This window comes from Notolabrus celidotus, chromosome 8 (assembly GCF_009762535.1).
Source record: "Notolabrus celidotus isolate fNotCel1 chromosome 8, fNotCel1.pri, whole genome shotgun sequence".
NCBI classification, from domain to species: Eukaryota; Metazoa; Chordata; class Actinopteri; order Labriformes; family Labridae; genus Notolabrus; species Notolabrus celidotus.
Genome location: NC_048279.1, coordinates 30,220,266 through 30,244,000, shown reverse-complemented (window position 1 = coordinate 30,244,000; position 23,735 = coordinate 30,220,266). Strand labels below are relative to the sequence as shown.

Here is a 23,735-nt window from a genome sequence, read left to right as displayed (position 1 = left end):
TGACCTTCAAAGACGTGATGACAAATTTAGATAAAAATAAAAACCTTAAGCTGACGGTTTACTGTATTGCATGAGAATATAAAAGTCAGTAAACTAGACGACTACCATCATCACAAGAAAGCTTTTTGTGCTAAAGCTTATGGATTATATACCTACAGCTAGCCAAGCTTATCTTAAAGTGTTCACTTTGTATCTGTTGAATATTACAGGTTTCATCTTTGGTCTATGCAAAGGATTTTCAGGTAAAATAATCTGACATAAACGAGCATGCTGGCAGAATTATTTTTGGTTTAATAAGGTTGATATGTAAGCCTCTAAACTCTAAACTCAGACAACCATGACATGAAAAACTTCAGTCACCAATTCACCAGGTGTACACTTAACAAAGGGGCCGACTTTACGAAGGATCGGCTGCACACAGACGACTTTAGAGTTGTTTTCTACCTTCGTGTAAGAAGGTGAGGTCCTTCTTGATGACCGGGAACAGGGGGATGATTGGAGGCTGGAGGTTCTGATTGTTGAGGACATTCCTGTACTTGGCCATGTTTCTCGAGGGATCGAAGAGGTCCTGCAGGTCTGAGAACAACTTCTCGTACTTGCTGGGAAGCTTCTCCCACGTCCCCCTCAGTCTGGAGACTGGAGCCAGGTTCAGACCGCTGTGGAAGGGAGCACAGATACCAGTTCATGCTTGATCTTCTTCATAACTTTGACTCATTTTCTAATAAAAAGCTACAGTATGTTGTTCTCTCCTACATATTTGTTTGTCATTCCCTGACTCACCTGATGATGGCGAACATGGAATTGAAGTTTTTGCACTCTCTACAGTGCAAGGCGATCTTTATGAAGTGCTTGACGGTCTTCATGCGTTTGAGCTGGTTGGGCTCCCGCGTCACCTCCGTGGCCACCCAGAACGTCTCGTGGTTGATGGCCTCCTCGAAGCGCTTCAGGCTGGCCGAGCCCGTCTTGGAGCGCAGCTTGAACAGGTCGTCGATGTACTCCGTGGGCTCGATGGCGCAGAACAGTTCAAAGGCCCGCATGGAGAGCTGAGTGGCAACCTCCACTGTGCTGAGCTGTAACAAGGAGATCTGGCCTTCTCGCAGGAGATCCTGAGCATCATCGTCTGAACATAATGTCTCTGTCTCCATGTTGCTCTTCAGGTAGTATCTGAGGATAAAGAAGGTTGCATGTTTAGCCAAAAACTTTATCTTTGTTGCATAAACATCACTTAAATTGATCAACAATGCAAACAGTAGCTGGTTCCATCTCTTTTGATACAAGGATGTACGTTTTTTTATTTGATATCTTTATAAACAGGAGAAATTGTGTTTGTTTACAGGCCTTTTCTTCTTATTTAGGATCATCAGCTTGTGATCTGAAAGCCATTTCTGACACTTCATGATCTAAATGGTCAATGAAGGTTTAAAGATAATGCAATTATTTAAAATTCAAGGCCCAAATTCATTCTCACTGGACCTTCTTCCCATTAGACACTCTGTTGGGGATTGAAAAGTGTTTCTTAGGAGGCAGAGTCAGAAAGGGAAAGAAAGAATCCGTGCAAAACTGGCTGAAGTTTCCCCATCCGACAAAATGTTTCATTACCTTCCGCTCAGCTGAATCCTGTCAGCTAGTTTGGACAGCTGGTCCGGTAACCGCCTCTGTTTGATGACGCCTTCAGGTGTGACAGATACTTCACACAGAGAATAAGCGTCTGCTGCTGCAGTCAGGGCAAACTCCCGGATCGCCTGAGCCACCACCTCTTTAGCTGTCGTGTCCTTCCCGATCATGATGTACCGAGACTGCTGGTCGGCCTTGAAGACTCGTAATACCTGGTCCGACATATCTGTGGAGGAGCAGAACACAGAATGAGCATACAAGTATTTTACTGTAAGGCGTGAGCTGGTTTCATTGTATTAAGCAAGTTATGTAAAATGAAAGACATTTAATTCTCCCAGATTTCCCTTCACCTCACCTCAAACCTTCTTTCCCATCATTCATTAGTTTTATCAGACACAAACCCACAGATCACATGACCCCAAAATCTCCACAACACAACCATCACCCATGAGCCCACAGTAAACGTAAAGGTCAGCAGTTAATGCAGCGCCGTTAGCTTTACTCAATTCGATTTCCCAAGCATGAACGCAGATTAACCGAGTTTATGTTACGTGTACAAACTGCAGAGCAGCAGCTGATTAATATCTGTAAGTCTGACATGGAGGCTGACAGCATCCACAAAGACCAGACTGTGCTGAGAGAAGCAGGATCATGGGAAGAGGGACATACTCACTTGGTATGAACAGGACTGGAAGAACACAAACAACATGTGATGGACTGTTAATGAGGGTAGCAGTGAAGAGACTGTTTCTATCACAGTTTGTAGAGTCATAAAAGTGAATGATGTGACATCAATCAACTGTTTTAGTAGCTATCTGTTATATAATGCTGGATTTATAAGCAAAACATGACTAATAAGCAGGCCTTCTTTAAATAATGAAGATTTAATGATTGTTACTGTTGATGTGACCTAGTACTTGACTCTATTGGGAGTTTATTTCCTCCAAAATAACTTTTACACCTGTTTGTCATCTTTAACTTAAGCTCCAATTGAGCAACTAAGCAAATCCTTCACTTGAGAAAAAATGTATTCTAAAGCTCTGTGCAGTCATCGTTTCAGAGCTTTTATTTTTTGAAAAACCTTAATAATTGGGATGTTTGGGGCGCCAGTGGCCTAGCAGTCTAAGCGCGCCCCACATACAGAGGCTATAGTCCTTGTGGCAGAGGTCGCTAGTTTGAGTCCAGGACTTTTGCCTCATTTGCTGCATGTCTTCCCCCACTCTCTACTCCCCCAAATTACCTGTCTCTCTTCAGGTGTCCTATCAATAAAAGTGAAAATGCCCCAAAAATATAATTGGGATGTTTCAACCACCACACTTAGGTCCCTGTGATATGATCCAAAGCTAAAAGCAGCTATTACAGATCTTAAAATGCAACTGTGTTCCCACTAGGTTTCTGTTACTGACTTTCAACATATCAAATAACATGATTTTAGGTTCTATTTATATAACTTCCTCATTCAGTCATAATGTTGTGTCCAAGCTCAAAGATTTAGCATGATGAAACTCATTTTTAGCTTTTTCAATTGCAGCTAATGCAAATAAGACATCATATATTTAATGTTAATCCACATAAAAATAATTTCTGGGTATTTTTCTGCAACTGATGTTCAAAGAAAACATAATCCCAGTGATGTAATGTAACGTGTATTTCATCCACACAGCAGTTTGGTACACACCAGGCTGGTTGTTGAAGTCCAGGATGCGGTGGTGAGACTGCAGAAGGTCTGGGTTTGATGACGACAGGTTTCCGCTGACGGGCAGAGGTGGTGGGATCTGTTTGGACTGCTTCATCCCCACTATGCTGTCGTCCTGTGATTGGCCCACGCAAACGTCGCTATGGAAACAAGAGAGAGAGAGAGCATTGGGAGGGGGTAAGACAGCAGTTCTCTCAGTAACAGGCAGGGGGCGATGTTGGAGGGAGGTAGAGGCTGTGAGCACACTCTGGTTGGGCAATGCTTTGACTAGAGTGTGCATAAAGGTGACATACATTCACATTTTACAGCTGATTTTCTGTGACAGGTTCACATGCAGGTCAGTGAGCTGAGAAACCAATGTGAGATCTGCAGATGGAGGTAGATCGTTAGAGAATCCCACTGTCTCTTATTAGATGGAAACTCCAGCACTTGCATCAGTGCTTTCCTCTACTTTTTCTAGTCTCAAGGTTCATTAGCTCCACACCATTGTAGCACAAAGGTCCTAAATCAATGACTCAAACCGTTATTAAGTATTTTCTGATAGTTATCAAGCTTAAAGGAGAAAGCAGCAGCACCAAAACACACAGCAAAAGTTATGTGTGTTATCAGTGTTGCCAAACTTTATCTAGTTAGGTCAGTGAGAACAAGATAAGAACCATAACGATGTGTGAGTCAGCTCTGCAGCTGACAGGTAATATGACTTATGCAATACTTGTTGTTCTGAGAGAAAGAAGAGGAAAACCTTCCAGATGTAAAAATGTTGGAAAATGAGGGACAATCAGTCCAATCAGTCACGTCACTGCTTCTTCTCTGCACACTGCATATAATAAAACCAAAAACTTGGACTTGTTTACGCCAATTTCTTCATGCCTTCAGTGTTATGTTGATATATAACTATCACAGTCCCACTAGTTTGATAATAAGCATGCTCAGAGCTGTCAACAGAAAAAGCGGACCTGTGTAGTTTTTATATCTCTGTAGCTTTCTAAATAAAGAAGCTGCCCTCTACATTTGATCTCTTCCTCTTACTTGTACGGTTTCGGAGGCAGGATGCTGGTGAGCGTCTTGTCGAAGATCTTCTTCAGCTTGTTGCGTCCTCCCACCGTGTTGGTCTTCGCCTTCTTGCTGACCTTTTCCAGACCCATCACCTGCTCCACGTCCACCGCCAGGTCGGGTATAGAGTAACGGCTGGCCTTCTTGATGTCTCCGATCTTCGGGAGGTGGGGTGCACCGTTCTTTCTGTCGTGTTCCTCCTCACCGTCCAGATCGTGGTCTTGTTCTGGTCTGGTTAGCAGCTCTTTAAACACTAGATAAAGAAATGGTAAAGAGGAGAGCAATGAAGATGTTTTAATGCAAATCATTTAAGGGTTTTAAAAAGTAATGGCTGCCTCAAGAATGTCATCTCCCTTTCAGTCTGTCTCTCTCCTTTTTGTAATGTAAGGCATTTAAGGCTGTTAGTAAACCTGTTGTCAAGTCTTTTGGTAAGTAAGCACTTCAGAGATGGGAACATATACATGCACCTCCTCTCTGTTGGTTCTATGCATGAAATATTTCAAGCTTAAAGTGGAGTTCCTTTCTTTTGTTACACTAGATTGGTCTTAGGTCCTCAACTAGCTTTGCTCTCCTGTAAGTAATCTCACAACCTTTCAACCACTCTCCACTTTATCTTTGACCATTCTCCCATGCAACAAAAGGTTTGTCTGATCATCAACTTACCTAAAAGGTTTGTTTTCACAGTTATAGACAAGTGAGTGTTGTTCTTCAGAATCTCGTTGGCTTTGCTGAGCTGGACATTCTCAAAGTTTTGTCCATTGACCTCCAAGAGCTGCAGGAAAAGAAAGACAAAACAAAGCAGGCACATTTTATTAAACTTCCTTATATTTGAGGACTTCATATGTTATAAAGAAAGATATGTGTTACAGTTATTAATCTCACAAGGACTTAGCCTTTGCATCCTTTTGTCTCAGGGCTGTGTGATGCAGCAGGTAAATTCAAGTGGCAGGATGACGTATACATAACAAGACTGCTGCGATATTTGTGCACCAAATTAAGCTGCTTCATTCTCTTCCTGCCTGTCAGCATGCTTCTTCATTTGTAGATACTGTGAATACATCCGTTTACATATAGCGTCAGTATAAAGACAAAAATCTGCCATCATGGTGTCAGACACAGCTTCACTCGCTTTCTTAGATATCCTGCAAACATTCAACGATGACTGCTGCAGGATTCTTTCAAGTCACATCCTGCCTCCTGAGACGCCTTCTCTCATGTCCAACAGGGACGACTGCACAGTGTGAGGGGCACGTGTGAATCAGCAACTTGAGGAAATCTGTATGCGATGCTGCATTCCAACTCAGCAACTTGATCCAAAAGTCTTGCATATAAATTTAGATCGATGTGGATTGGTTGGTACAAAAGCCTGACCAGGAATAACTCAGTCTGTGTTCCGCCTCAAGTTGTCAACGTGTCTGAAACTGCATCTCATGTCAATCTGTACAGGAAATGTTTGAAACTTCAACATCATGATCTTTGTCTATGAGACGGATATTTGCTTTTACACACTATCTGCTCACCAGCCTGCGCCATTTCCTTCTTAGTGGGAGAGGAAGTGATTCCCTGCTGATGTGAGGCCTGTAAACACTGACTAACAAGACCACAATTCTGTTTCAGGATCAGCAGCAATTAATGAGACTTGGCTCAGAGTTTACCTCTAAAGCACTAACACTAATCACCAGATGACCAAACAAACCGGACTGATAGTAAAACTCTGAAATGACAGACCCAGAGTGAATACTCAATGTGTAAAAAAAAAAGCAGGGAGGTGTGAGCAGGGTGAGCGTGAATGCTTCCAAGGATGTCAGCTTCTCTGCTTCCTTCTGGGGGAAACAGCTGCAGGGGATGTTTGGAGTCAAAAGGGCTTAACTCTCATCCAGACACTCTCAAGATGGTTTCAAGGATTAAGGGACTTTGCTTAAAGCTCTGAGGACTGCAGAGTGTGAAAATTGTTGAGAAGTCAACTCGCGGAGAGAAAGCTAACACAGGATGCCCGCAGCTACTTAGGAGTTCAATTTAAGACTACCTTAAAGAAGCCTTTTAATGCTAGTTAGAGCAAAATTCAAACCCAATTTCACATCGAAAATGAAGTTCAACACGAGTAAAAAGGATCAATTCAAGTGTTGGCCTGTGTGACAGGAGGGGTTTCACCACACAATTGAGGCCTACAGACAAGAAATCACTTGTGGAGCTTTACAGAAAGTTTTTCCACCACATTTGAGGAGGAAATCCCAAGAATGAAACAACTTTAGACACCTTTTTTACAGCAGAAGCGGAGCACACTGACTGACAGCTCTGTATGTAAATGACGTGGTGATACAGAAAAGATGCTGAATCATGTAAGAGTGGGAACCCAGCGTAGAAAGCAATAGAAGTAAAAATGGTGAAGCTATCTTACCTGATCTCCACGCTTAAGGCCGACTTCTGCTGCCTTGCTCCCGGGATCCACCGCATCGATAAAGATGCGGAAACCTTTCTCCTGACCTCCGAGGAGGCTGAAGGCCAGCGGAGAGTCCCTGCACGGCTTGGTCAGAGTCACCAGACGAGGCTTGGCTTTAGCAGCACACGCTATATTTAACAGTCTGAGGTGCCCACACATTTTCTGGAACAAAAGCAACACGGTGTAAGGAAACTGCACCAAGAGGGGTTCACATTATAAATATCTTTTAGCATACGTAGTCGTTGTACTCACTTCTCTCTCCAGATTGTTTTCAAACTCCTCCAGAAAGTGGGTCATGGCGGGGTCTCCCTCAAAGTCATTGAAGTGATTGTTTACCCACAGCAAGACTACCCGTGTAACCTGGGGAAATAATCAGCACAAGTCAACACACAGGTTACTGTTTGACTAGTAGAGTATGTATTATGTAGTTTACATCATGACCTAAAAACACTCATGTGCTCATGAGGTGTCTCAGCCTGTTTGAGCTCCTACTGTCTCTGGCATGTTTTAAGGTCATGCAAGCACGCTGACTAATTATTAAACATTGTCTTTATTACAATTAAATAGTCTTAATTCCATTTAGGTAACATATTTGATGACTGTTTGAGTTATTCAATGACTTCATGGTTCTTCTTCCATACCTTGTCCCTGAGACTGGGGTCGTGGAACCACTCCAGGAGCTTCTTGCCCACGACCATGGGGCTGGAGAGGAAGGTCCTGTAGGTCAGCAGGAAGTCCTCGATGTAGGTGGGGTCCACCACTGAGTGTTCCTCCACAAGGTGCATGGTGAGACGCTCTGATGTGCCCTGAGGTTTGAAACCATGGTGTGAGAGGTTTAGAATAAGCTCCCAAGGAACAGGGACTACTTTCTCTTCTCTTAAGTGTTTTTAAAATGTAAATAACTTGAATGTTGCTTTTGTTACCTTGATGACAATGTGTCCTTTCCTGGTGCCGGTGCGGTCCAGTTCACGGTGTTCCTTCACCATAACGATCTCTCCTTCCTCCTCCACCTTCTGCATGTTCTTCTCCACCTGGTTAAGGATGCAGCAGTAGTCCTGCTGGGCTATACACACAAACTGGACAAGAGAGGAGAACACAACAGTTAGAGGACCATTTGGAGACATTTTTTAACCCTAAGGAACCAAGACTACAGCAGTTATGTTTCCAGTTTAGCATCGCATTATATTTTTGTTGTTAAATCTATATAAGTTAGTTGATCAGATATTGGCGAATCTATGACATAGCAACTGACTGCACTGTGTAAAAAAGTCCAATTTGAAGTTTATTGAACACAACTGTTAACAACAGACTTAGAAGAATGTCTGCAAAGAAACTAAACTACTATCTCCACTACTAAATAATGAAGAAGGGGCTGTTACCAATTAGGAGCAAAAAGCTTCTCTCATCCCGCTCGTGATGATTAAAGGCGTAAAAATCTGGGGCTGTACTCGCAGTGTTTAGTGTTTTGCTCCCATTAAAAAACATGATGCAAAATAATGTGATCTTTACATGAGCTGGCCTATTCTCTTTAAAACGGGTTGTTTCTCACATTAAAGTGGATGCTGTCGCCAAAAGCCTTTTTCTATGCCATGACTGCAAACACTGTGTAGAATGAGTGGGTCACAGTGGGACTGAATATCCTCACATGCATTGCTTTATAGAGAAGAAACCGACTCTTTTATCCTAACTCAGTGAGGCTACACAGTGTCCTACCTGGCAGTCGTCCACCTTGGTCTTCATGACTCCCTTCATGTACTCCTTCTCCATGGTTGGTGACACCCCAAAACTGTTCCCCATACACAGGATCTCTGTTCGGCTGTCAGGGTACGTCACCTCCACTGAACCGTTCAAGATCACCGACCAGGAGTCCAGCTGGAGCAACAACACACGAGTTATAGATAGTGGAGTACATAAAGGAGAACAAACAAACATAGGAAAAGAGTACGATGGAAAAAAACACTACATTAAGAATAACTTTGTTCAGTCTAGTGATATTCCCAACAGCTGGTGTCCCCTAATGAGTCAAAGTTTTTTGTCAAAGAAAAAAAAAGCATATGCAGTGACTGCGAGGGGACTGCTGCTCTAACAGATGGGTTTTACTCTCCTCAGAGGGATACATAAATAGCAGAGAAGTATTAGGATCAACTAGGATGTGAGGTTGCAATACAGTTAACAATACAAGTTTAGTACAATTTAAGAAAAATATTCATTTTATTGGACTGTTTTTAAGAATCTCTCAAAAGCAGGCAGTATTTGGATTCACATCTTGTTCACCGGCAGCAACAATATGCCAAATGAAGCCTGAATTCTCTGTGACCGGACATTTACTAAAGCGGCCCGGCCTCACAGGCATGCTCTGCTCTTTATTGTTTGGGTGCATCACCGCAAAAGCCGGGCAAACTGTCTGCATTGAAACTCGTGTCGCGTCTTCAGGAACGAGAGAGAGAGAGAGAGAGCGAGAGAGAGTAAGTGATGCTTGCTTTAGCTGCCTGAGGGCTCCAGGAAAGGCCTGGTGATAAGGGCGGTCCACCATTCAGACTTAATAGAGTAGAAAAAACACCAAATGGAAGAAGAAAGACTCGTCGGTGTGGAGGGGTGAAACTGAGGTTCAGTTCCACGAGAGAGGGAGTATAAATACGATGAAAGACAGAGTCACATGACCGGGCTTATGTGTGCTTATTTATGCCACCAACACACACCTCCTCTCCGTCATTGAGAACGATGGTGCCGGCGCGTTCCACCACGGCGAAGACCATGACTGCGCAGAGTTCCCTCCTCACCGACATGGTCATGTTGGCGAATGCCGGCAGCTGATGCATGAACTCCAGTAATTGCTCTGTGAGATGGACAGAGGAGAGACAGAAGAGGACGAGGATGAGAAAAAGAGCAAACCAGAGCCTTGACACCCAGAGGAGAGACAGAATGCATGCAGGGAGCCTTGTTGGCAACCCTGCACTGCCCTCGCTTTCAGCCAAGATGACACGAGCTGCAGGCTGAGCATCAGAACAGATCATCAGCACAGTGAATAGCCAACAGAGAAATCATTATCTGGAGAACATAAAGCCAAATATCAATTCCATTGATATAAACGTTCAAGGCTGGCCAAGAATAATTGCTGACACTCTGCTCGATGACCTCGGGGTGAGTTTAATGCAGACATTGGAGCTGAAATTACATTTAAACTCGGTCTACTGCAATCAGGTCTAAAGGGCCAGTTCACATAAAAGTAATAAAGTCATACTTCCTTAAATCTAGTGTGAATGGTAAATGGACTGTAATATGGAGATTTTCTTGTGCACTGATTGAGGACAACTTCTTATTACTTTCATCCCACTCTCACACACATCCCTACACTGACTGCAGAGGCTGCTATCCTGCTATGCATTAGGATCAAATCTCTGAACCCGTCACCAATCATCCCAGAGAGTGTGTGTGAGAGAGAGAGGGGTAACTTTTTCAGTCTTCTGGTGTACTTAGCTGTTCTGTCAACAGCCTCCTTTGACGTGCGGGTTGTTATTTACAGTCTGACGAGTGACTTGGAGTCAACTGGATTTGAGAGGCAGTATCTAACAGCTGACTGTTAACTTCTCTTGCATGCAGGTACCTCTTTAAATAGATTATATATGGACAAATTGGCCTCATATGACTGCCAACAGGATCCTAAATTGCATTAAAGCCAATGCCTTTTACTCTGGATGAACTTTTTTTCCTGCATACAATCAAAGCTGGCTGACAAGTTAGAGGGCAGTTCAACTTGGAAACGCTTCTGATGGTCATAATCGTGTCATTTTCCAACAGATTTAGTGTGATCATGCAAAAAATGTGAATAAAGATTGATTAAGAGCCAATGGTACAAGCTCAGATACACATCTTCATGGATGGCTAAGCCTTTCAGGGCAAATTAGAGACACAGAGATGATGACTTGCTCTACCTCCTGATGTATAAAAAACCTGCTCCAGCCGACAGAAAGCTCAACAACTATAAGATATCCAGTTTATTTTAATTTGGCAAAGAATAGCTGCAAGTTCTTACGGTATTAAGGATGAAACTATCCTTTCTTGCTGACTTACACATATTATTAATCATCAAACTAACAGCATACCTGCAAAATCAATCAATTACTTCAGCTTTACCTGCAACTCTTTCCCTCTTTTACCTAATGATCCAAACTCCTCAGTGAGGGTGATGAATATTGGTACATTTTCATCATTACAGTGCTCTGTTAGAAAAGTTTACAGGGACGTCCCTCAAGGCAAAGCTAAACCACAGCACGTTAAGAAGGGTGAAGTAAAGGCACCTAAGTTTTGTTATTTGTGTGGATGTCTCTAAAGCTGGTTGTATCTGACTGGGTGTGTCGCTAAAAGCAAACCAGTGTCTTCTGCACCAAAGTGGGAAACTACCCCTCTCCCTGCACATCCACCACCAGTGCTTCCCTCCTGGCAATAGTCTGGTGTACTGACTGACCTGTACTTGGCATGGCAACAGCGTCGTGTGTGAAGCTGCGGAAGCACTGAAACTTTAATGTGCAGGGAGAGGTGAGGCGAGATGATGTGCCGGAGTGACCTAGAAAAGCCTGCCGGCGGAGGGAGGGGTGTGCCGCGGGGGGGGGGGAATCAGAGGATGGGGGGAGGGGGAGGACGGTTGGCACTCGTTCGACGTTCTCTGCATCCAGAGAATCATCCTCCCCCAGTCCACATCTGTAGCTAAGCTCTGACAGTGTCTACTTTTTAAATTTTTTTCTACATGCCTATCATTATCACTGGAGTTGAGTCATAGCTTAAAGGGATATGATACTGCAAGCCTGATGTGGTTTTTTAGAATTACTCGAAAGTCTACAGTGCAAATGAGCGCAGAGGAGGAGAAAACAAACAAAAAAATGTAAATGTAGTTTGAGATTTGAATAAGAAATGAGGGTGTGGCTTTTGGAGAGCAATTTATTATTTTAGAATTGGGACAAGAATACTGTCTCTACAGGGACAATGATTGTCTGTGCCTCAAACTAGTGTCTGAGAAACTGCTCCCATTTGAAAAGATGGCACACACAAAAATAGATTTTAATTCTAATAGTGGTGTTGATAAGCTGCATTGAAGAGCAAACACAAGGTGCTCACCTATGTCATCGTCAGTTCTGTCCATGGGGTCTTTCTCCAGGCAGTCCCGCACAATGTCCCGGCTCATGAGGGGGTCAGACGCTCGCTCGATATCCTCCTCATCGTCGTCCTCCTCAGAGTCGACGGCCGTTTCTGGCAAGCCACTCAGGTCCATGTCGCCTGGTTCGTTTTCTGTGGCCTGAGAAGAGCAAACAGATAGAATATGGGTTAGTTATCTGCACTTAAAGGCAAACAAAATGAGGGATTTGGTGTCTCCCATCAAACACCAGCAGTTGTTGAACTGCAGCTGTCCGTCCATCACCAAAGTCACAGTACAGATGTTCATTTGCAGCCACACGTCTGAAGCACATACCTGCATGCTCATTACAAACTTTAAGACTGCTAATTAAGCCAGCGACCAACTCATGTCCAACTCTCAAAACTTAGCCTGAGTACACTGATTGGAAAACAGCCAGTGTACAAGTCTTGCATAACGAGGACACAAAGAAGGAGGCTGCACGGCACAAACACACTTTTCAAATCAATCTCCAACAAACATCAGCTGCAGAATAATGCAATCCAAGCAACACAAAAACAAAGAGCTTCTGTTAAAACTGTTGTGCAGATTTGACCCATTTCATAAAATAGATTAAAGGTATTCAGTACAGTATGAGAGAGACAGGCGTCAACGCTGCATACCAAACAGCCTGCTATGCATAGTAACAAGCTAATTAACTCCCAACTTTCCTCTCCTCTTCTCTCCCCCTCAGCAAACTCCAGCGCCTGCCTCGCAGCCAGATCCGCTTCTTTGAAAGCACAAGATGAAATATGTGTAGAGCTGAAAAAATGATCGGAGATGAGGGGCGAAAGTAATGCAATTACTTGTGAAGGAGTGATACTTCTGTGGTTCCTCTGCTATCATCAAAGAAAATGTTTCCGCAAAAGACAGAGGGGCCGTGTTGCCTGATTTTCCTGCACGCTACATGAAACCTTCTCAGTGATGAAACGGAAACCTTCAGAGAAAAACAGAGCGATAAAGCATCATCCGGCTGCAGCCTCAACAAGCTAAACACAGTCCTTCTTACCTCGAAGTGGTGCCCAACTTCAAGATTCTTAGTAGAAAGTGAAGAAAGGGTCGCCTTTGCAAACTGTCCACAAAATCCCAGAGCCAGACGCATCTTCACCTTCCAGACTGTCAGTCTGCTTTTAATTTTTCAAGGCTCAGAGTCCTCGTGTGAGGTCTTTCACTGAAACCCATGTCATTTCTCCTCAAATGCCATGTGCAGAAGGCTCATTAATGATTCAGGCCTGTGTCTGAGTGGCCATTTGGGCATCACTGGAGCAAACGCCCTGGTGGGCGTGGCTGAAGATCTGGGTGTATGTGTAAGGACTTTTAACAGTTAAGAGAAAGGAGAATATAAACAATGCAAGCAGCAAAGCATATCTCGCCTCAGAATAAAATCAATAGAGTATAAAACTGGCTGCAGAAAACTCTGCCTTTCAGTAACAAATAAGAAAATAAGTCCTCCACAATAAATGTGGCCGGCAGTGCTCTTGAAGTCTTTGTCCTGAAGGAACAGAGAGTTGAATATTCATCGCCCGTCTTCCAATGCCCACAGACGGACAGAGGACACACCAGACAAGTTCACAACTCTTCTTTCTGCAGCAAATAAAAAATGCAACAAACATAAAAAGGAGGAACTTCTTCCTACACTGATTTAATTTGATTTCATCTGTATGTATAGACACTCAACAAGCCATATGGAGAAAACTTGTTGAAATCTTGGCACCAAAGCTGTCCATACGCCTTTGTGTTCTTGCACAGTGTTGTTTTCGTGTCATCTGTGCATCAGAAATCCATAAATGTGCAGTAAGCATTAAGAGTCAGTGGGTAAGTCAGGTGTTGTTAATATTTCATCAGTGCTATTCTTGGATCAATGCTTTCAAAGTCCTTCTGAAGGACCAATTTCATGATTTATTCAGACACAAAACAGTGCGCCATGTTGCCGGTGACGTGACAGTGATGAGCGGCTCCTCGTGGGGTGCATCACTTGTGGAGACCAAAGGGTGCCGTGGAGAAAAGAGCAGCAGGAGGGACCAGTGGTGAAGCTTTTCAATGCTTCATTTTTTAGAATTCTGAACCCCAATCTTCTCAGCAGCCCCTCATTACAGCACATGCTAAATGTTATCGTTAAATAACTGCCATCATATTTCTTTGTACCATAAACTTCCTGTGGTCTCTAGTGTAAAGAACCAGACCTCCCCTGATTTTTTATTCAAAGACACCCCAAGCGGAGACCACTAAGATTGCTCGGGGCGTAACGGGCTTCATTATTAATTCTCAAATCTGCAGGGAGCAACTTTAGCAAACCATAAAGAAGTAATGTTGCATAAAACAAACAGTTTGGGGAGTTCCCTAGGATGCCAGGAGATGAGATTGAATCCTTTTCACTATCTGTGCAGTTTTGTTATTGTTTTGTGTGCTCTGAACGAGGGTTGCAAAAAGTAAGGGCAGGGTTCAGTCAGACGAACTGACTGGTCTAAAGGTGAGAGAGACACTCAGAACTAGGCATCACACTGGATCACACAGTCTGCATGTAAATGACGTCAAGTTGGTTTACTGAGTGTGGGTCTTCCTTGCAGGTTAACATCCACATGCCAGGTTATATCCCAGTTTAACCAGAAACAGCCTCCATGCTACTTTATCTCTATTTTCTAGATCAAAATACTGCCAAACCATGCAGCGCTACAAGATTCATCTGTCATTTGTGCTTGTTTACATCCTGGTAGTACAGCATTATATCATTATGGCAGTACCATTTAACCAGAACTATAACACCAGCACACGTTTCTTTTTGCAAGTTCACTGTGGTGCATTTGAAACAGGGCTGTAACCACTGTGTTCTTAGTGATTCTACATTTTTTTTTTTACATATATGTATTTTTGGCCATTTTTCGCCTTTAATGGACAGGAAAGCCGAAGAGAGACAGGAAATGTGGAGAGCAGAGAGTGGGGGAGGACATGCAGTAAATTGTCAAGGCTGGAACTGAACCTCTGGCTGGAATCTGCGACCTCTGCGATGAGGACTATAGCCTCTCTATATGGGGCACGCACTGAGACCACTGGGCCAACGGCAACCCTACCATTTACTCCCCAGTCTTTTAAGAATTCATCTGTTTCTCCTTTGCTTAACTTCTGTAATAAAACAATACGTTGAATTATTTTCCCCAAGAGCTTTGAGGCTTATCTTTCAACTACTTCCATACCCCAAAGTATTTAGTTTGTGCTCATATACAATATAAAACAGCAAATGTTCAATGTGGGACACCTGAGTCAGCAAGACATTGGCCACAGGCATCAAATGATTGAATATGAAGCTCCAGTTTTGACAGGAATCCTGGGACTTTGAAGAAACATGTTTCCCAGCTGGTAAGATCACAAGTTTGATTAGAACAATATTACACTGAGACAAAGCAAGACAAGGGAGAGTAGTAGACATAGCACCCAGAGACAGAGCAGCTGCTGCTACAGGTAGATTAAAGGCTGTGAAAGTAGAGATTCAACAAAAGGAGTGAAGAGAAAGCAGGACAGCCCGTTTCAGAAAGAGAGAGAGAGAGAGAGGGAGGGAGAGGAATCAGGAGACAGAGAGCTGCTAGCAGATGGCTCTAAGACCAGGATCACTGACTGGGGACAGTAGAGCCTGTTCAACCTGCCCCAGCCAGCCACAGCAGGGCCAAACATGTACAAACACACACACACGGTTCTACAATAACACACTCTCCTACAGGCCTAACACGCCATTATAAAGCCATATTCAAACAGTTTGATCTAATGCAACAGCACCCACATACACGCGCACACCACGCAGAGGAGCTCCCTACTAAACACAGAGACTCTGAGTGATGCCCTCTGAGCACAGACACACTTACAAACAGACACACACAAATAGGCACACAGCAGGTGGCAGTATTAGGAGCCAATAGGGTGGGTGCTCAGTGTTAAGAGGATTAGTTACAGGGTTTGGGGCACGTCCACAGTCACGGGATTGTGTGTGTGTGAGCATGTGTGTGTGTTCCTTGGAGCTGAATCGTGTTTTATTTACCTCTACAGGGCTAAGGTGGCTGCGAAAAACATTACCCCTTTCTTCAGTCTCTCTTTCTTTAGTCAGGGTTCTATATTGATTACCTTAGTCACACTTGACTGTCATGAAAGGATTCTGCAAAGTCTACCGCTGCTCCCTGTAATATTCAGGCATAAATATGGCTCACAAAGCTTTTTATCACACCAGACCGCACGTCACAGCTCCCTGGGAGTTCTTCACTTCTGCTTTGAGGTGATGAGACGCCGAGCTGGAGTCAGGAAGTAGGCTGGACCACCTGCTCGCAGCCACCAGCCTGTCTGCTCGTCCCCCGCTGAGCAGCGACAGTGTCCTATTAGTGGGTCTTTTAGCCTTTTTGTGTGCCAAGCTTTTTGCTTTGCCAAATTTTCTGGTTCTACTTAATGAGACTAACCTAAATTCCCAGAGGTATGATTGTCGTTCCACCGAGCAGAGAGGTACAGACTTTGAATAATTTGAGCTGGGCTTCAGTTCAAGTCTCTCACCTGATTTATACACGTGGAATTAAGATTGAATTGGGTTAGCAACATTAGCTTACAGTTCAATAAACACCGTTGTTAGTTTCAGGTCACACGTGTTAAATTAAGCCAACAACACCACATCCCATTGTCCAAAAGTTGACCCAAATTAATCAATGTGGTTACAGCCCAGCCTCTGATTGTTGTAGTTTAGATGTTTCAAAGATACAGTGTGTAGTATTTAGCGGCCTATAGCAGAGCAGACTTGGTAGAAATGGAATATAGTATTCATAAGTTTCTTTAAGTTCTTGTATTTAGTGAATGGCTGCGCAAAATGCACCAGTTGGAAGATGAGGAAGAAGAGAGTGATTGGTTGATGGTCAAATCTTGACAAATGGATGATCATACTTATCATGCATCACAGGAGCTTCTTGTCCTCGAAGGCCAATGTTGCTTCACCGACGTGATGTGTGAGTAGGGGAGTGTTTCCATCTACAATCTGACCGCTAAATATTCCCATTTCTACACACTGTACCCTTCAAGGGTTAAAACAAAACACACCAGCTAAAGCCATCAAACATTGATGACCTACGGGAGATTAAATCTACAATGAGGAACTTTATTAGTCTTCATTTGGTTGACAAACTAGCACACCTACTGAACTATCCAGGGAGTCCAGGGTTGGGGGATCCACTACCAGTTTTGGGGCATTCTTACCTGGTAAATGTCTGACAGGCTGCTGCTTCCAGAGTCGCTGGTGATACTACATCCTGAGTGGCTGGAGGAGACGTGGGTCACCTGTGGGTGCAAGCCGTCGGCCAGGTGAAGTCTGCTGAAGTCTGCAGGGAGCTGCACATACACACACACAACATACACACAGATGGTCAGTATCAGCCAGCTCAGCCGCCATCGCTGGTCACTCATGCTAACACTCATGTTGACTGCCAGCTGAACGGACACACTACGCGGTATGATGTCTTAAAAGTATAAAGGGAGCTTCTTCTTCTGCAGGGACTTTATTGCAGTTTTCTTTCATTGTTCTCTTCAAATCTTTCTGAAGTATAATCACAGCATTCTTGTTTTCTTAATCATGAACAGGATAACATGTGTCCTTTTCCCATGTGATGTACACAAAGGCTACAACTAAAAATGCAGTTGGAATTTGAATAAGAAAGCTTATTAATAATACTCTCTTCATGGATACCAGGGACTCTCTTTGTCTTTGTTCCACAGCTGTGATCAAACAATGTTAACTGAACAGAATATAGTAATAAGTCTGACGGGAAGAGCTCAACTTAATTTGAAATTTCTTATCAAAGCAAGACAAAGGCAAACATAAAGATGTTAATTAAATCATCAGGGTGACATTAGGTCTGTCAAATATATTCTAATACAACAGTAGACTGACTAAAAATGTCCCCTCAGCTGTACTCTGTCTGTGTGTTAGTAAAAGGACGTAATGTACCTTTATTACAAAGTTTTAGGAGCTTGACAGGTGTTATGAACCTCCAAGTGTCCAAATGATACAGCGACTGAAAAATGCAAAGTCTGCTGATACAGCTCCTGATATTAGCTGTTATCCACACTCTTTTATGAATGCAGTAAACCAACAAGCAGCTCTGCATACATTAAGGAGACTCCCTAATTAAAGCAGGCAACTCTCATAACCTAAATGAACACCAGGCAGTACTGGAGGGAAACCCCTCTGAGTAATTCATACTGTATAAAGTAGCAGGAAGCCCCGCTGTAATTTAACATATCGTAAATGAGCCAACCCACTTCTGTATAGAGTTGACCCCAAAATGTAGAACACATCACAAACCCCCTGCTGAGGATTTTAAGGGGGCACATGAATAAAATAAAGAAGTGCAGCAACAAAATCCTATGATTTATTCAAACAGAATGATGTACTGTGTGTATTAGTGTGGTATTTAAGCTGAAACAAACATTTATATGACAGGAAATTCATGTGCAGCTAAAGTACACTTGATAATCGATTAATGTTTGAGTTTGATGCAAAAATATCAGAAATATCTGTATGTTTCTGACATCTCTTAAGTCTATTTTAGTAAAAAAAGGGTAGTTGAAATGATTATACATATATATAGCTCAAGTATTAGATACTTTAAAGTTATATTTTTTGGGCTTTTACAACTTCATTTAATAAGGAGAGGACAGTGGATAGTGTAGGAAACTGGGAGAGAGTAGGGGGAATGACATACTATGTCTGCACCCACATATTATATACTTTATTGACAATGGTTATAGCATGGTTATTAGTTAAATGATAAAATAATAGCTGCGTTTGTTGGTACAGCTCCTTTCAGTACTGTGCTGTGCATCAACACTGTGGTTTCACACTGAGGTAAACACAGTTAGAAGCAAGTGGGCAATCAAATCTATTATGACTAGAAATGTCAAGCCATCTTGGGCCCTTTAATTAAATTCTGTTAACATTTGTTTAATCTACAATCTGTAAATGTCAAGAAAACATTAGTGTTTATAATTTATTTCATCTGGCACGTAGTGTATTGTTTTAAATGAACAGTATTAAGTGTTTCTGAATCAAACCCCTCAGATCTGACCACAGACAGCCACAGGGGTACATTATAAATTTAATCAAATAACGTAAACTGGTTCACAGGGTCTATAGACTTGAATATTTTATGGCTGAATGTTTTATTTACCAATATATATTTGATTCTCAGCAGGGAGATCACCCTCAGCCGCTTCCAACCTCCATTTCTGGCTCGAGCGGATCATCATAAATAATACATTTTTACACCGAAAAGTCAAATATGGCTGACTTAACTAGGTTGCCTCATTCATCTAATGGTACCAGAGCTAAATGTTGATGTTACAGTGTTTTAAAATGTTCGCTTTCACATGCGGATGGTCTATTTTGAAGGGTAAAAACTTTTAATCCATGTTTGCAGAGTGCCAGTAAAGGAAGGTCAGACTGAATTTTAAAGGGAAAAGATGCATGTTCTTCTTGATATAAATCCTGGTGTTAGTGTGACATTGGATGGATAGTAGTGCAGCCGTTTGCCAGGCTTTCAGCTCTTCTCGTCTGAGCTGTAAAAGGTAAAACGGTCTCTGAAGTACTGGGTGTCAGTTTGGGCTGTAAATAACCACACCGCCTCAGATAGTTTTTTGGAAATCAGCCTCAACAGCAGCAGCAGCGTGAAGTCCCACTTGGATGACAAATGGAATAGATTGGATAGAAATGCATTTTGGGAAGTTCATTTGCAATTAAATGGATTTGAGCCGTCATCTGCTCTTGAACATGCTCTAAGTAAATGCTTGTCGTCACAGCCTCTGAAGCGCTCATCTGCTTTACCACTTAATTAAAGAGTTTTGGAAATGGGATCAAAAGTGTTTTGGTTGCCAGAGTTATCACCGAGGAATATTGGAAACTAGTTTTCACTAAAAATCTTCAACATTCATGAAGACGAGTTCACAATAAAGTTGAAGAGCCTGAAAGTGATGTGGTGATTCAGGAGCAGATGTGGTGAGACATTTAGGGACCTTTCTGTTGGTTCTTTGAGGGAAAATGGGAAAAATAGAAGATATGTATTGAAAAGGTGCCATTATGTGTCAATGAAAGAGAGTGAGAGTGAGACATTACAGCTCCTGTGGCACTGAGGTGTGATGTGACTGCACTGTGTCAAAGATTGCCATCACGTTTAATTATCTGGATGGCTGCACTAACTAAAATGGTCGACCGGAGGGCCCAGTCAGTCACTAACCCCCCCTCGGGCTGCTGGTCCCCATCCCCTCATCTGGTCCACTTCACTCTGTACGCCTCCAGCTGACTTCCACGGTATCATTATTACCGGCCGGATGTTATTGTGACGAATCTCTTTGTCTGTTTGGAGCTGCAGTGACAAAGCCTCATCACATTTCCTTTTGATGACTTTTGGGACCAACAGAGACTAAGGTGCAGTAAATCACTCAAAGCTCAGAAGTGAAGTTACGTTGGAGCAACTATTACAACCATTTATGTTTATTACTAAATATCTGTAGTAAGCACACAGAGGAATCAACTCTAAAGCAATCCTGAAGGGAATTTGGTTTCCAGCAAACTGACCGTATAGATCACTTTCGTCAACCAGCTGCAACTACATGAATGCTGAGTTGAAAAGTAATTATACTTGCATTAAAAGGACAATACTCATTCTCTATCCAAATCCAATTAAATGATAGAATAAGCAAGTATTGTCTGAGATAGCCTGAATGAGCTGCTCTGCTGCCATGGTGGACATGCTCCTCTGGTATGATTAACACAGACACTGCAGGGTTATTTTAGTGTATTAAAGATGCACAGTCCTGCAGCTGTACATACTTATATAAAAACAAACATATGCATTCATATAAGAGCAAAAGTCTGCTCAGTATCCCCACTGTTTCAGGGATTATTTTTACCTTCTCTAACTTGTACTTTTTATTAGAGCAGTGCCTTCAAATAAATCTAAGTAACACATTTTATTAAGGTAGTCATATTCACCATCAACTACTTCCTCGTAAGCATTGCTTTAAGTGTTATTCTGGCCATTTTTCAGTCATCATGAAGCACATTTGAATGCTTTCCCTGCATGAACATGTTCAATAATTGAGAGGCGAACAGCTAGGAATCTTCCCTCTGTAGCTTCTTAATATTTCTTACAAAGAACAATGATAATTGACCTGCTCATGCAAGTAAAATATGGCTTATGAAAGCATGCTAAAAAAAATGCTTTTAATTAAAGTTCAATATGTGAGAAATTAAACTTTAAAATATCAGCAGCTCTTCATTTGAAAATGCAGGACAGTCCTTTTAGATCAAAGTAATACTAAAGATTAAATGATTCCATGTAGGGATGAAAGCTCGCCTCTGCATCATCAGGTTATAAAGGGTTAACTCAATTGAGTGTTCTCATTACTGAGAGTAGAAGTTTGGTCATATGGACTTGGTCGATGTGGCTTGGTGGTCCACATGTCAATAATAATAACATCCGAACTGGTTTCCACAAGCTCCCGCCTCCTTCAGCCCACCCCCCCATTAACTACAAGCCCCTCCCCCCAGAAAGAGAGATAAAGGGAGGGCTTGAAACAGGGATAAAGGGAGAGGATAATAAACACTTAATCCTTTCTCTCTACTCATTTGGGTCATCCGTCTGTCGGTCAATAAGCCAGGGTCCGTTCAGTATATAAGCATGTGGTCCATTGACCTCTTCGGCCCAATGGCATGCAAGATACTAGGCCAAGATGGATGCCAGGACAACAATAGTGACATGCACTCATTAAGCTTTTCCAATCAGTTGCACAATGACACGCCAATACATGTGCAATGCATCATTACCCACATTGATCTGCAGATACTGTGCATGCATTCTATTGTCTGTTAGTGACAGCATGTAATTGTGATTAAAACACCTCTCTGCCTTTCTTTGATACAAATACTCGATAGCACACCTTTGAAGTAAGCTTGGCCGAACTACAAGCCAACAATACGAACTATCAGCTGACAGAAGGATTATGCATCACTTTAATGCTCCGGCCACAACAGCCAGTCCTGCCTACATGCGAGCAGATGTGGCGCTACTTGAATTACACTGTAGACCTAATGACCTAGATTGCTGGGTGGAAGCCCTGTGTGGAAGCACTGGCTGCCTCTCAATCTCTTTGCTGCCTGCATATGCAGGGGGTGAATCTGTGCTGAGCTCTGAACGTCTCCTATGGGTGGCCGAGCTCAGAAATGCAACCCTGAATGATGCAAAGGATTGCAGAGTCTTAAAAACAGAACAGCCTCAAACTTCAACTTAACAGAAATGTTGATTTAATAAGTTTTGGTTGCAGAGAAAAGCACAACATCAACATTATTCTTCTTCCTGATTGTAACCAGTAAAGGCTGCTCAAAGCTGCATCACTATTGCTCATGTGGTTTTAACTTTGTTCACTTGTTAAAAAAATGGACAGCTGCCAGTGTTGGACGGCTAAGAAACAGCAGGGACATCCCAGAGTGCCTCGTGTCCATGGTGGCTGCTTCTCGCTTTCTGAGCCTGGTGGATCAAGAGATTAAAACCCTCTTGGATGGGTGTCCCATTAAAAGGGCCTTATATGCTCTCTGGGGTTTCCCCTCCCTGGTTACAGCTTTACTAGTCAATGCCACATAAATCAGCGGTTTGAAAAGGATATGATGAGTTATGACGTAGAATATTGCCCCCTATACTGCAATTGCAAACATTGCTGTTCCAGTTGTCAGTCATTTTAAAAAGTAAGCTCCTCTCCTATATAAAGTATTCTATTGAATGTGCAGTGCATCACTAATATTCCCAACAGTATGTTTGTTTGTCGTTTTAATTTACTGTCGTTTTTTAACCAGGCATACTGCTGGAAATATTTCAAGGATATAAAAAAGACTTGTAATTTTTGTGCTACAGAGAAGGGTTTCAGTAGTCCTTGGTTACAAATCCTGTCTGATTTATTATCCAAGCCCAACACGGCTAAATCATTTTCCCCATAAAATGCTCCAAGATAAGGAGACTCCATTCATGGCCAAGCTATCGCCAAAAGATAAAGCCATAAATGTCCATAACAACCTAATAAATCCGGATGAAGTGTACTGTGAGGCTGTAAGTCAACATGTGTCTTGTTGCTGTAAAGATAAAATGCAGCTGTAAGACGGTCTACAGGGAAGAGATAAGTAATTAGGGAATTTCATATATAGCTATCAATGACTGTGAGCCTACCATGGTGATGTCATTACAGTAATAAGAGCTGTTATTGACTCTACCTGTAGTGGGTTTCCTGCTGGGCTTAATGAATATTTACACAAGGCTCAATCTGTATGCTAAAAACATAGGAAAACAAACCCAAATGGAGGGGCAAGGAAGGGGGCAATGAAGGGGGGAGAAGAGGAAAATGAGACCTAGTGCTCTAACGTACTCTTCTACAGATTTTCCCTCACAAACAGAAACAAAAATAACTTTCCTCCATTCTTCCCTCGGTGCAGAATATGTAAATAACTTCCACATGCTGAAAGAAAGCCAATTATAAAATGAGCCAAACATTGATTATTGCACTCGTGTTTGTCTGTGTTTTACATAATTGCCAGTTGTGTTAACTTGCTGGCTCTTCTGCTTGTTTTATCTTACTCGAGGTGCATATGCTTCCATCATATTCTGGCTACTAAACTAAAATACCCTGCCAAAAACAAATGATGTGTTTTAATGATGTGCTGGTTGACTGTCTGCATGATGTTTCATCTTGTTTTCATAAAGTAA

General features: G+C 42.5%; 1 protein-coding gene across 18 annotated transcripts in view; it reads right to left on the bottom strand.

The window, feature by feature from the left end:
- rapgef2 (Rap guanine nucleotide exchange factor (GEF) 2) overlaps window positions 1-23,735 on the bottom strand; it is a 142,576-nt gene that overhangs the window by 14,570 nt on the left and 104,271 nt on the right. For 11 of the 18 annotated variants that reach the window (XM_034689712.1, XM_034689713.1, XM_034689717.1 and 8 more), the window contains 14 exons: window positions 17,188-17,319; window positions 11,916-12,093; window positions 9,503-9,639; window positions 8,517-8,675; window positions 7,727-7,879; window positions 7,445-7,609; window positions 7,056-7,163; window positions 6,762-6,965; window positions 5,027-5,135; window positions 4,340-4,616; window positions 3,293-3,450; window positions 1,600-1,840; window positions 781-1,164; window positions 445-656 (listed from right to left, as the gene is read on the bottom strand). In XM_034689712.1, coding sequence (XP_034545603.1) covers window positions 445-656; window positions 781-1,164; window positions 1,600-1,840; window positions 3,293-3,450; window positions 4,340-4,616; window positions 5,027-5,135; window positions 6,762-6,965; window positions 7,056-7,163; window positions 7,445-7,609; window positions 7,727-7,879; window positions 8,517-8,675; window positions 9,503-9,639; window positions 11,916-12,093; window positions 17,188-17,319 — 2,617 coding nt within the window. Of the gene's footprint in view, window positions 1-444; window positions 657-780; window positions 1,165-1,599; window positions 1,841-2,287; window positions 2,303-3,292; window positions 3,451-4,339; window positions 4,617-5,026; window positions 5,136-6,761; window positions 6,966-7,055; window positions 7,164-7,444; window positions 7,610-7,726; window positions 7,880-8,516; window positions 8,676-9,502; window positions 9,640-11,915; window positions 12,094-17,187; window positions 17,320-23,735 lie in introns of all 18 variants that reach the window. The other 7 variants (XM_034689722.1, XM_034689721.1, XM_034689719.1 and 4 more) reach the window with 2 other exon arrangements.